Raw genomic sequence first — 12,840 nt, 5'->3', positions numbered from 1 at the left:
GCCATGTTAAGTGGTCTCTTGTATTAAAAAGAACACATCCAGAATATGGTATTTATGGGAGGGGGAGCTTTAGGCATGATTGTAAATTGAAGAGTGGAGACTACATATTGAGAAATTAAAACCTCAATTTTTTTTTTTAAGAAAAAGAACCCCACCAATTTCTTCTGCTTCATAATTTCAGAATTTGTTAAACAGGAAGAGATATGTTTCCTAATGAATTCTGATGAAATTGTTACTCCCCATTTCCTATTTCTACAACGTCCAGTTTACTATTTCTATTAACTATAACTTGAAGTCAATTTTTAAAATGCAACCAAAGAGCCTATGCAAAAGACTCTGATGTACTAAACTTCGGGGTGGAAGTAATGTTTCCAGTGTTAAAAGCTTATGTAACAATGATTTCTAAATCACAAAATATTTTTGGCATAAGTCAAATAAACACAACTACAAAGAAAAAAACATTGCATGGTCCTCAAAGACAACCCTATTCTATTTGTGATACAGATCAAACAAAAACCTATTTTCTAAGCGTATTATCAAACCATTAAACATACTCCCAAACTGCATTTATAGTATGATCTTTTTCTTTAATAGGGTACTGGGAATGAGGAAGGGGTAGGGGGTGAGGGTGGCATGGCAGAGAGGGGTGGAATTACTGGTGAATTCCTTATTCTGTTTATCAGCATTTTCTAATTGTTCTAAAACATGCAACTCTTTTAAAAAACCCTTAGACTTACAAAAAATCCTAGACTTCACAAATTACTTGCCCAAAGCCAAATGACATTAGATCTTATGGTAAACATTGCTGCTTCTTTTAAGATTCCTGTAGAGTAGCATACAATAACTAAAATGGGTATGAATTTGTTAAGGCATTATTCTGGTTCCAAAAAGAGCAAGCTCACTGCCAGCCAGCTCATTCTGACTCCTAGCTACCCTATAGGAAAGGGTAGAACTGCCCCTTGTAGGTTTCCAAAATGGTAACTCTTTAAATATATAAAGTAGAAATCCTAGACTTGCTCCCGGGAAGCAGCTGGTGGTTAGCAGCCCAACCACTAGTCATGAATTATGATTAACTAAAATAAGACAGTAAGGCAAAATTAAATTTACTACAATAAATATCAGTGCTTTAAGACTTCAGGCAAATACTGGCAATTTTTAATTCAGTGTCATAGAATTAACCAAAAACCCATGGATGTCAAGTCAATTCTGATTCATGCTGACCCCAAAGGGCAGAGTAGAAAAGGGTTTCCAAGGTCCTATCTCCATTGAAGCCGACGATCACATCTTTGTCCCGTGGAGCAGCTTGTGGGTTCAAAACACCAACCTTTTATTCTGAGCCAAGCGCTTTAACCACGGTGTCACCAAGAATCATTAAAAATCCTTCTATAATAAAAACCCACTGTATTCTTAAAGACCTGGGTGAAAGGTAACTTAGTGGAGAGCTACTAAAAATTAGCAAGAACTGCAGGCATATTACATGTTCTATGTAATAAAATGAGGACACAGTAGATTTCTTAATCTTCACCTTTTTCACTCTTAAACACAGAACTTCCGTATTGTGAAATTATAACTCACAAATTTCATGGAAAAAATTAAAAGAAAATGCCCCACAAATTTCTGAAGGCCCCTGATACAGTAAGTAAAAAAGGAGGCTAGTTTATATAATGGATTGATCTCCATATTTTCAGTTTAAAATAGTGTACAGGATAGAATGCATTTATTTTTGCATTAAAAGGAGAGGCTATGTGACTCTTTTGGTGGCACATGCAAAAATGAGCTGGAAAGATATACAGCAAACTTTAAACACTAGGGATACTGGTGAGGATGGTGGGAGGAAAGTGAAAAGATGGCATCAAAAAGTAGTCTTCAATTCACTGTTTAGTATATTCTGGATGTTGACACTGTGAATACATACTCCACCGAGAAATATTAAAGCGACGTTACCTTGCACCATTGTTCCTAATGACTTCAACAGTTTCTTCCACAAAATAGCGATCCTTCACATAGGCAAAGATGTCATCACAGAGTTCATGCAAGCGTGAGCGGTGGGTGAGGTTGGTCAAGTATAAAACTGGAATAATTAGTGGTTCTGGAAAACTCTGAAGATTCTGTCTTGCTTTTTTTTCGGACTCAAGTGCTTCTTGATAGGTCAGTCCCGGCCTGCCCGTCACAGCACAACTCCACACGAGACTGTTGCACAGAATGGTTCGCTCAAAAAAGTCACTGGTTGAGAAGCAAACAAAACCAAAAACCCATCACTTAGCATCCACAAACTTTACTTTAAAAACAAACAAGAAGACTGTCCCTTCAGGACCAAATTTTACTTCTAATAGGATTTGATAACTGGTAAATGTACACATTATACAAACCTCAGGGTGGGGGTGGGGAATTTAAATCACACATTTAAAGGCAGATACAGTAAAAACTGGGCTTTAATGTCCAGCAGTTTGGGAATTATGAGTCAAACTGAAAATAACACCTTTTTCTTTTCCTTTTTAATTTGTAAACTTTTTGTTTTTCAGCAGAATCAAATACTAAAAGTCACTTTAAGCCCTTACCAATAAATTTTAGGTTTCAATGTAATAGTAAAAGAATGAAAAAACACCTTAAGTATCCTAACAACAAAAGAAAGCTAACAAAATTATGTGAATTCGATGAAAATAACCCACAATTTGAAAATTATATGGCAATCATAAACACATAAATTTGAATTGTTATTTTCTTCCCTTATGTGTTTAGAAAGTGAAAACGTACTGATATTATGTACAGTATGATCTCATTTGTGTTGAATTTCAAGACCTCTACAAAGAAAGTTTTCTTTGTGTGACTTCTAAGTCGCACTGAGCAGAAAGGACTTGAGTGACTGAAGAGCGTCGTCTCGAGTCCACTGCCATGCGCGCTGTAAGGAAGGTCCCTGCGGGGACAGAAGGAGGACTGCTAGGGACTGGAACAGAACTGATGGGAATGGGAGCATGGGGAAAAAGGAAAGCTTATTTTTCTTACTCTAAGTGTTTGTGACAATGCTTCCATTTTTACAATGATCATGTATTTATGTACTCTTTTATAATTTTTTTTAAAATTTTAGCAAAAGTTGCCTCTATTAAGGTATGGGGGAAATTGTTTTCTTCCTCCTCAAGTCTCTGTGTACTATTTAAATTTTCTAAAATTATATGTAAGCAATATAGTTGAGTCATTTTACTCTTAGGTTTGTTTCCCTGACATCCTCCAGTGATACTGAAAGTGTTAAAATTGCTTATTATTTCCTGATTATTGTAGCTACATAGGTCATTCCTACAGTAATATATGATCTCCAAACATTTGCGACAATTCCATTATGATTGTTTCCTGTGTATATGTGTCTATGAACAAAAACAAGCTAAAATCTGTGAAAGTAAGAGAAATAACACTTTAACATATGTGAGACCTAGAGATAACATTTGAACATCAAGCTATATGAGTCTAATTTAGTACAAAGGAATCCTTTTGAAATATGAACTCCTTAATAGAGGACATATATGTCAAAATATAAAGTGAAAAGTGATTTATAAGACAGGAGGGAAAGGAAAGAGGTGGTCATAAAATATAAGAAAATACTAGACCATTAGGTCTTATAAAAAGGTACAATTTTAAAAAAAGGTAAAATTGAAGAAAGTAATGCCAGAAGAAAAAGGTAAATGCAATTTGGTTTAAAGGAAATCTGTTAGACAAATAATTAGTGAGAGGCAACAGAAACAACCCAGTAGGTCTACTAATCATACAAAATAAATGAACCAATGTAGTCTGAAAGAGTTCTTAAGTTTAATGCCTAGAACTACAGCTCCACTTAGAATGTGTAAGTGTTTAAACTCCCCCACCCCCCAAAACAAACTTAAGTGTCAGCCTCAGCTTCCCAATAACATAAGGCATACGAAGTATACTTTTTTAAGAGCTTTAACTATGCCTATTCAAGATATCTTACATGGTAACTTGTCTCCAAACTAGTGCTAGTTAGGAGCCTTGGGAGTACAGTGGTTAACGCAATCTGAAACCACCAGCTGCTCCGAGTGAGAAAGATGTGGCTGTCTGTTTCTGTAAGATGAACAGACAGCCTTGGGAACCTCATGAAACAATTCAGCTCCATCTTATAGGGTCACTTTGACAGCAAAGGGTCAAACCAGTGGTAACAGAAATCGAATGTGAGCCAAAGTCAGCAGAAGATGTGGCGGTTGGCTTCCACTAAGATGATCAGCCATGGAAACCTTCTGGGGCAGCTCTGTTTTTTGGTTTTTTTTACATTTAAGGGGGAAAAATTCAATATATAGCCAACAAAAAATCGTGCAATCTTATTAGTGTATTTTACATTTACAACGCATCTTAGTTTCATTTCAAGAGCTTATTAGTGACTACCGTATTGGACAGTACAGCTCTAGCCAGGTGAGCGAGGCGGCACACCTGGCGTTGTTGGTAGGCCATCCAAAGTGTCGTGGCAGGGGGACAAGTCTGTGTAAGGTGGGTTGCAATAAACAATGTACAGATCTATTAACATCATATAAAATACCAAGAATGTAATGACACAAGTGTTTTACTACCAGGTTGGGGGTGTGGGTGTGGGGGATGGGGTGTAGAGAAGTCCCACTCAATTCACAATAAAGTTATTTAAACAAGCCTTAAAGTCATTAACTAGTGTACACAACCGCTTTAGTACCTCCTCCTGCAAAGTGTATGGGCTGTTTGTATCTGCTCTGCAAAGTCTGCAGTTGCTACACTATAGCTTTCCAGTACACAAAGATCTTCCCTGGGGCAGGGGAGGGGGCAAGGGGAGGGGGCGGGAGGGCGGGGGAGCTGCGGGAGTGAGGGGTGATAACAGGAGAGAGACCAGACATATTATAGAAGCAGCTTTAAAGCAAGTTCTTAAAAACAAGGGAAAAGCCCCAGGGCTATTTCTTCCCGTTCTTCATCCCCTGCCAACACTGCACCATTTTAACATTACTTTTGTCACTTTTTCCATCTTCTGGATTCTACCTTCATTTCACCATTGATCATGCATCGCACATGTTAGTGTAGATTAATGATTATTCTCCCCTCTTTTGCTAACATTACTGTAGAGGATATGTTACAGCACCTCTTCAAATTCTGAATTACATTACTGTAATGTAACACCTGCACAAAACACATTTTACTATTATGAGCGAAGTATTTTGAGAGCTACCATCCTATTTCCCATGAATTCTGTACTTTAGACGGGGGCATACTACTGGCTCCAGGAGGTCTCATTCAGCCCTCCATCTGGTTTGTAAACAGTACTAGTGGAACACCGCACAGCATCCTTTCATTTAGGGTCTGTCTATGGCTGCACTTGGGTAGCTGTAACAGAGATATTACCCATTTTCAGGCCTGCAAAGTGGCCAATGTTTATTATCTGGCCCTTTGCAGTAAGAGTTTGCTAACCCTTGCTCTTTACCATTCCTTCTGAAGAGAACACTACCTCTGAGTTAGCAAGCAGAGTGCTTTACTGAGAACCTCTGATATAAACCAACTCTCTGATTAACTAGTGGGTATTTGGGAAAAATTTTTTTAAAAACCCTAGTAGAATATACGATTGAGAATAAAGTGACAATATAAATCAGAAATCAAACATAATTCCAAAAAGATAAATGAAAAGTGTATTCTACCAAAAGGCCAAAATGATTTAACCATACTGTGCTGTAATTGAGCCCTGGCAGCCCTGTAGGGTATGCATCGGATTGCTAACCAAAAGGTTAGCACTTCAAACCCACCAGCAGCTCCATTGGAGAAAGTTGAGGTTACCTGCTCCTGTAAAGATATATAACCTCAAAAATGATAGGGCTGCCATTAGTCAGCAGTGGGTTTGGTTTTGGGGTATATTAGATTGCTTCCATACAGCTCTTTTGGTTTTGTAAACTCCCACCAAAATGACCGGATAGGGCTAGGCAAAAATGCTTGTTGTCCCAAAGGGTATTTGGATAGCATGTTAATAATGCAAATAAGGTATATGGAACTCCTGTGGGGATAGGACCATTTAAATAAGATGTATGGAACTCTAATGAAGAATTAATCAATTCTGCCACTCTGCTAAGCTTAAAGGATAGACAATCCAAGAGACTAAGGGGGGACACCTAACTACCATCAAGAAAAATAGACAGGGACTGACAACACGCTTTGGACCCAGCATTCTAGAAACTTCCTAGACCCAGGACTCAGAGCAGTGACACTGGCGACCACAAATCTAGAGTGAGAGAGAGAGTGTGTGTCTTTGGGCAAGAAGTTTGCTGCCAGAGTAGGGGTTACCTTTAGGAACCTGGAATTAAGAGAACACAGCCCAACTGCCATGAGAAGAAGTGGGGTGGGGAGCTAAGAATTGGTAGAAAGTTAAAAGAGGTTATGTCTGCCTCCAATCAGCCTGTAACGATTATCATCCTCCCTCTTGTGAGGTTAGCTGAGGTCAGAGGCTGCTGCCCAGCCATTTTTATAGATATAAACTCTTTAATGAACAGATGAAAGACTTGAGACTGTTTAAGGAAGAGAGTTTGGAATTGGAAAATTGGGAGAGGGAGAAGGAGGCAAACTATCCTAAATATTTGAAGATATTTAGTCTAGACAGCTCTTAAAGGGAAGCTAAACTGAAACTTCAAGTAAGGGTTTGAACTATAGATAGTGGGGAGGGCGGTAGGGCCTGGGGGAGGTTAAGCAACAAGGTATTTCCATAAAATTGTTAGGATGATGGTTTACTGTTTTAATGGATAAAATCAATGAACTACACAGAGATTACTAGTAAACATCCAAAATCTTATCAGGACAATCCATGTATAAAAGTCTCATCAACAGCTTAGTTTGTTTGCAAAATGAACAATAACAAAAATGAGCTGCCCTAAGTCCCTCAGACTCCCTCCTTTCATTGACAAGCCAGGCTGGACTGCTAATTGTGGAAAGGATTCCAACATTTTGAATGAAAGGTCGTATGCACTCAAAGACGGGAAATAAATCCCAATTCCAAGGGTCTAGATGGCTTAGAAAGCAAAAAAAAGCAAACAAACAAAAAACTAGCCACTTTAATTAGAAGATTAACTCACTAGATAATACAATAAATCATGGTCCTTTCTCACAAATCTAGAATTTCTGATATTCTGATCTGTTTAATTTTTTCACAATCCACAGCCCAAAATAACTAAAAACCAATAAATCATTATCAGGTGACTGAAATTATAGAATGAATTTTAATTTACTTAACAATAACTTAGGCACGTTGTCATATGCATTTGCATTAAATGCATTGTTTTTAATGGCCACTTATAAAAGCAGGTCAAATAAGAGTTAGCAATTAGTTAAGCACGTGTAGTTCTAAACAGATAGATAAATACAGGACTAATACTGTCTAATCACCAAGGACCCATTCTGGTCATAGTTCCTGTCTCAGAGAATCTATGGTCTTCTGAAGAAAATGTAGTAACCACTGCTGCTTAGAAAGACAAGGTGGAAGTGAGCTATAATTTCAAGTAAGGTAGAGACAAAACCATTTAACATTAAAAATTCACTTGCAGCGTCGACTAAACAGACATACAGTTTAAGAAATAAAAGCTACTTTACATTTTGTTGAAAGATGAATAAAGAGATGTAAAAAATTATTTGAAATGGATTTATATTCAAGAAATTGAAAACCTGAGCAAACAGGCGAGCACAGTGGTCTCTCTAAAGACATTCAAATAATAAAATAATCAAATTAAAAAATAATCTTCCAGAACATAAATCAAATGGTAATTTAAGGAATGAATGACAACGGGGTTCCTCAGATTTGTCAGATTCCCAGGGGATCATCATAACCCACTGTCATCGAGTTGATCTGGCCTCAGACACCCTATAGGGTTTCCTAGACTGTCAAGCTTTATGAGCACAGTCTCACCTTTCTCATGACCAGCTGCTGGTGGGTTTGAGCTGCTGACCTTGTGGTTGTCAGCCCAAAGCCTACCCCATGAAGGAGTTTCTAATTCTGAATACCAGTAGCATTGCTTTTACAGAGTTAATGGATTAAAGGTCTTTGCTCCGAACCCGATTCTCTCTCCAAAGCAACTTGTAATTCCCTAAAACTCAACCAATCCAACACAGAAAACAAAACAAAAAACCCACCAAAAATAAAACCAACACTTAGTCTTTAAAATGTTTTTTAAATGTGCTAAGACTACCAAGGACACACTTCCTTACTAGTACAGGGAGACAGGCAGGTTTGGACTACCCAAACTCTCCTTCCCTTCAACATTCCAGATACGAAGCCCATAGTTTAATCCCAAAAGTCCTCTCCAGAGGCAGAGATTTCTTAAAAAGAGAAGACTGCTTATATCACAGGGGAAAAGTTTCAACTTTTAGTTTGTTTTCTATTTTGTTGGCATGCTCAGATACAATTAAAAAATTAATTCATGATTATTGCTGTTAGGACCGAACGTCTCCTAAAAATGTGTGTCGTCAATCCTAACCTCTATCCCATTTGGGGATGATTTGTCTGTGATGTTAATAAGGCAGGAGTAGTGTCAGTAGGGCCTTTAAAAATTAAATCTCTTGAGATCTCAAACGAGATGAAATAAGTGATGAAGAGAAGCAGAGATGGGGGAAGAGCTGTCAAGCCACAGGAAGATCACCTGGAACAGAAGTGAAGAGTCAAGGGCATGCCCCGGATCCCAAAGGGACGTTAGTTAGCCTTGTGCTCTGCCAGCAGGCCACCAGGAGAAAATGTTAGTCACCTTTCGGTGATACTTGCTACAGCAGCACTAGATCATGAAGACCTTTACCAAGAAGTTGAACTTTAAAAAAGAAGAAAAAAAGACACAACTCGTGTCAAGTTGCCCAATGCAAATTCAATTAAGGCGTTACAAGAGTGAAATCTATTTGAGTAACTACCACAACAAGTCTGTACAGGAGCCGAGGGTAACGTGCACTCCTTTTTAAAAGTACAGTCTGCTGAAAAACTCCCTAGAACAATATGTGATGTATCAAGTTTATTTGTAACTCATTTTCCTGCAAAGCTACAGAAAAAAATAAAAAGGTTACTTAAATGCCAAAGGAATCGACTTTCCTAGCCGCACTACTCATTTCTCCGGCAGGTGCAGTTCCCCTGAAGCATCAAGTCCCTACTTAGAGAAGGCGCCTCCTACATTCAACTTACTTGGCTCCTGTAACACTAGGTTTCTAAGCCACAAATGGATTCCTTCTGAGTGGAGAGACTAGAATTTATTTAAAGAATTTTTTTTAAGGGAGGAGGGGAATCAGACTTGTTTCAATGACTGATCAATTCAGGCGCTCACTTTTAGCTCTTGTTTTCGATCGCTAAAAACGCACTGCGCTGGGGAAGGGGCGCCCTTGGGAGAAACCAAGCGAGAGGCTTCCACAAACAGGGGTTGAAATTGTGCAAGCAGCAGCTCCGGGTTATCAAAACAATAGCGAGTGGCACATGTCAGGCGGCTCGCGGGCGCGGGGGTGGGGGTGGGGCGGGTGGGGGAGGATAAGGAGCTGGCTGGCAGAGACTGGAGTTGAACTTGTCCTCACCCCCTCCCCCCGACTCCCACGGCCACTCTCGGGGTTGCCAGGCGCGGAAGCCGAGGGGCGCCCGGGGCCCGTCAGTGCCCCCTCCTCCTCGCCCGGCCCCCCGCTGCTGCTTCGCTCCGTCTCCCGGGGGCGGAGACGCCGAGTTCCCCGCGGCCCGGAGTTAGTCACCGAGAGGAGGCGGTGACAGTGCGCGAGGCTCGCGCCGCACTCCGAGGCCTAGCAGCGCCAGGCCGGGCCTCCGGGGTCCCGGACCCCCACCCGCGCCCCGCCGGGGCAGCCCTGGGCGTCCCCCCGTCCCAGCCGCGCTCCGCCCGCACCGCCCCGCCCCGCGCAGTGCCAGCCGCACACCCGCTCCCGAGCCAGGAGGCGACGGCCAGCTGGCCGTTTCCCGGCGCCCCCCGCCCCCCAGGGTCAGGGATTCCCTCCGCGGGCCGGGGGACGGCGGCCCAGCGCCGCGGGCCCGAGCGGGGAAGCCCTCGGCCGCCGGGCGGGGATCCCGGAACTGGCCTCGGCGCGCGCGTGTGGCCGCGGCGGGAGGGGGGGCGGCGGGGGGTTTCCGCCGGGCGGGCGGCAGCCGCGGCTCGGCGCGCTCCCCACGGCCGTCCCGGGACCCCGGCCGCCCCCCCACGCGCGCCGCGGGCCAAGCCGGGCGCCCCCCACCCGCCGGCTCCGCTCCGCCCCCGGGAAACGCGGGCCCGCGGCCACCCGTCACTTTTCAAATCGCCCCGCCAGGCGCCCGGCGAGCGAGAGCCCGCGGAGAGACAAAAGGGAGCTGGCTGGGCACGGCGAGGGGCACGGAGGGGACGCGGGCGCGGCGCCCCGGACCCCGCGCCTCCCCGCGCCCGGCCGGGCCCTTACTCGTAGTGGCGGAAGATCTCGTTGGTGACTTTACAGTAGAAAACTTCCTCGTCCGGCCGCAGGTCCGGCGGCGGCTTCTGCCTGACAAACGGCTTTCGGTGGAGCAGCGGCATCTCGCGTCCGCCCGCGGGCTCGCCCGGACCCTCGGCCGCCCGCGTCGGCCCGCGCCCCTATCAAGTGGGGAGAAAGGAGAGCCGGTGAGGTGGGGAGCGCGCGCGCGGCGGCGGCGGCGGCGGGGAGCCGGCTGCCTTTTGTGCGACGGACGCGCCCCGGCTGCCACCCGACCGACGTCGCCGCCCGGGCTGGCCGCGCTTCGGGCGAGCGCCGCGGGCCCGGGGAGCGCCCTCCTCCGCCGGCCCGCCGGCCGCGGCTCACAAAGGCGCCCGGCGCCCCGCGGCGGGCGGTGCGGGAGCGCCCGCGGCCCCCTCCCCCAGCGCCGGCTCACAACGTGCTCGGCGCCCGGCCGGCCGGCCCGTGGCCGCGTGGGCGCCCGCGGCGGGCGCTCCCCGGGCCCGCGGCGCTTTGTTCCCCCGCCCGCGGCGCCCGGCCCCCGAGCGGCCGCGGGGAGCCCTCACCTGGAGCCCGCCGACAGCTGCTCGGGCCCCGCAGAGGCAGCTCGGGGAGCGCCGTCCCCCCGGGGGGTCGCCTCTGGGGCGCCCCTGGCCGCCGCCGCCCCCGCTGCCGGGCACCGCGTGGGGAGATCGCGTCCCGCCGCCGCCCGACCGCCTCTCGGAGCTCCTGGGAAGTTTCTGATCTACTTTCGGCTGCGAAGGAGGAAGAGCTGCTGGGAGGAGCTTTTCATTTCTCGCTTCTACCTTTTTATTGGCTGCTCGATGACTTTTACAGCCTGTCACTGATACAGGAAGAGACGGCCGAGAGCCTGGGAGAGAGCTACATTATTAATTAATGGAGCAACCCCCGGTGAAGGCTCCGAAGCATCCTCCATGTTGGAGATGAGCCGCCCCAAGATCTAGGGAAGGCGCTGGGGTTTCGGCAACACCCGGCTAACCCAGGAAGCCTGCATCTTCCACTCGGGCTCCACCGCTGGCCGACTCGTCGGGAAAAGGATTCAAACTACCGTGTGGCTTGTATTTCAGGATGGGAAGAGAAATAAGAAAAGGACTTTCTTGATAGCAGTTCTCTCTCATACTGAGGGCAATTCAGACTTAAATCGCAGAGGGAAAGAGATGTGTGGAAAACATCCTCATGTCTAAAGGACTCTCGCATACTTAAAACTAAAAAGCACGTCTTGAAAAAGTGATTATTTAACATGCTACTGACAATATTTTACCAAATGGTCAATATTCTTTGGTAAAGTACTCAGAATTTTACAGACTATGAATTTGCTCGTGAAATTTCTCATACAAGTACTTTCCCATGTCAGTACTTTTCACTTTGAAACTAATTTTAATGCACATTAGACATGTGACTTTGGAATCAGGGTTTTTGAAACTAGAAATTCAGACTGTTCGCATTTTATTTTTTTGCTACTACCCTGATGCTTGCAAATAAGTTTGAAGAAGTTGAAAGATGAATTTCTTCTAATTATCAAAAGTGATATATTCACTACAGAAATTGAGCCTATCTTTATGCCTTTAAGCTTGTGTGTGTACATTGAGGCCGAAATGCCAGGAATCTATATCTAAACCTCAAGAGTTACTATTTTGCAAACTTCTTTCAGGATGCTTTTATATTGGTCAGCAAAATACACATTTTGTGAAAGGCACATTATTCACTGGTTGTTTTAAAAATCAGTATTAATGTACCCTTTTGTACAAATATAGAAGTTACAGGACTTGGAAATGCATATAGCTTGGTGAAACTCTTCAAAAGACTATGCCTTCAAAGATTTGGTGTTTTAAACTGAGTGACAATGTATTAAGTAACATGCGACTGGCACTTTAAAAATCTCATATATTTTTAAAAGAGACAATGGGATTGGATAATTTTCCATCTGAATTGAATGGTCACCCTCAAAATTTCAATTTAAGCTAAAGGCATGAAATTCAGCCTGGACATCTAAGTACTTCTATTCATTAAACATCAGCATTTGAGAAAATTATTTTGTTAAACATCTTTATCAAAAGCAATGTTGGTTTTATTTTATTAATAAATACAAATATTTAAAGATTAGTCCTTATACTAATATAAATTGGAAATTGTATTCTATTGAAAACTGTGTAGTACCACCAAAATACTATTATACTCAAATTTCAATACTCTCACAGCTCAGTTCTCTAAATTTTATAGTTTCTTTTCATGATTTGCAACGTTAAATATATGTAGTTGTTCATCGGTAACTCAGAATAGTGAAAGATAGGAAATTATAATTATGTTAAAAAGTTTAGCTTTGATATGCTTCTAACAATAGATTAAATTGATCACACTCATTAATCACACTTAAAGTTATTCTATACACATTCACTACTAGAAGTTTACCTAATCTAGCAG

The 12,840-nt window shown here is 43.5% G+C and overlaps 1 protein-coding gene across 1 annotated transcript in view; it reads right to left on the bottom strand.

Annotated features, from left to right (window-relative positions):
* Positions 1-11,155, bottom strand: part of BAZ1A (bromodomain adjacent to zinc finger domain 1A) — an 83,631-nt gene extending 72,476 nt beyond the window's left edge. Inside the window, exons 1-3 of the mRNA XM_075532047.1 lie at positions 10,965-11,155; positions 10,390-10,559; positions 1,945-2,223 (exon numbers count right to left, since the gene is read on the bottom strand). Coding sequence (XP_075388162.1) covers positions 1,945-2,223; positions 10,390-10,502 — 392 coding nt within the window. The 5' untranslated portion in view covers positions 10,503-10,559; positions 10,965-11,155. The remainder of the gene's footprint in view (positions 1-1,944; positions 2,224-10,389; positions 10,560-10,964) is intronic.
* Positions 11,156-12,840: the final 1,685 nt, after the last annotated feature.

This window comes from Tenrec ecaudatus, chromosome 14, assembly GCF_050624435.1.
Source record: "Tenrec ecaudatus isolate mTenEca1 chromosome 14, mTenEca1.hap1, whole genome shotgun sequence".
Classification (NCBI taxonomy): domain Eukaryota; kingdom Metazoa; phylum Chordata; class Mammalia; order Afrosoricida; family Tenrecidae; genus Tenrec; species Tenrec ecaudatus.
Note: the sequence above shows the minus strand (reverse complement) of the source record. Positions and strands in the feature narration are given on the sequence as shown.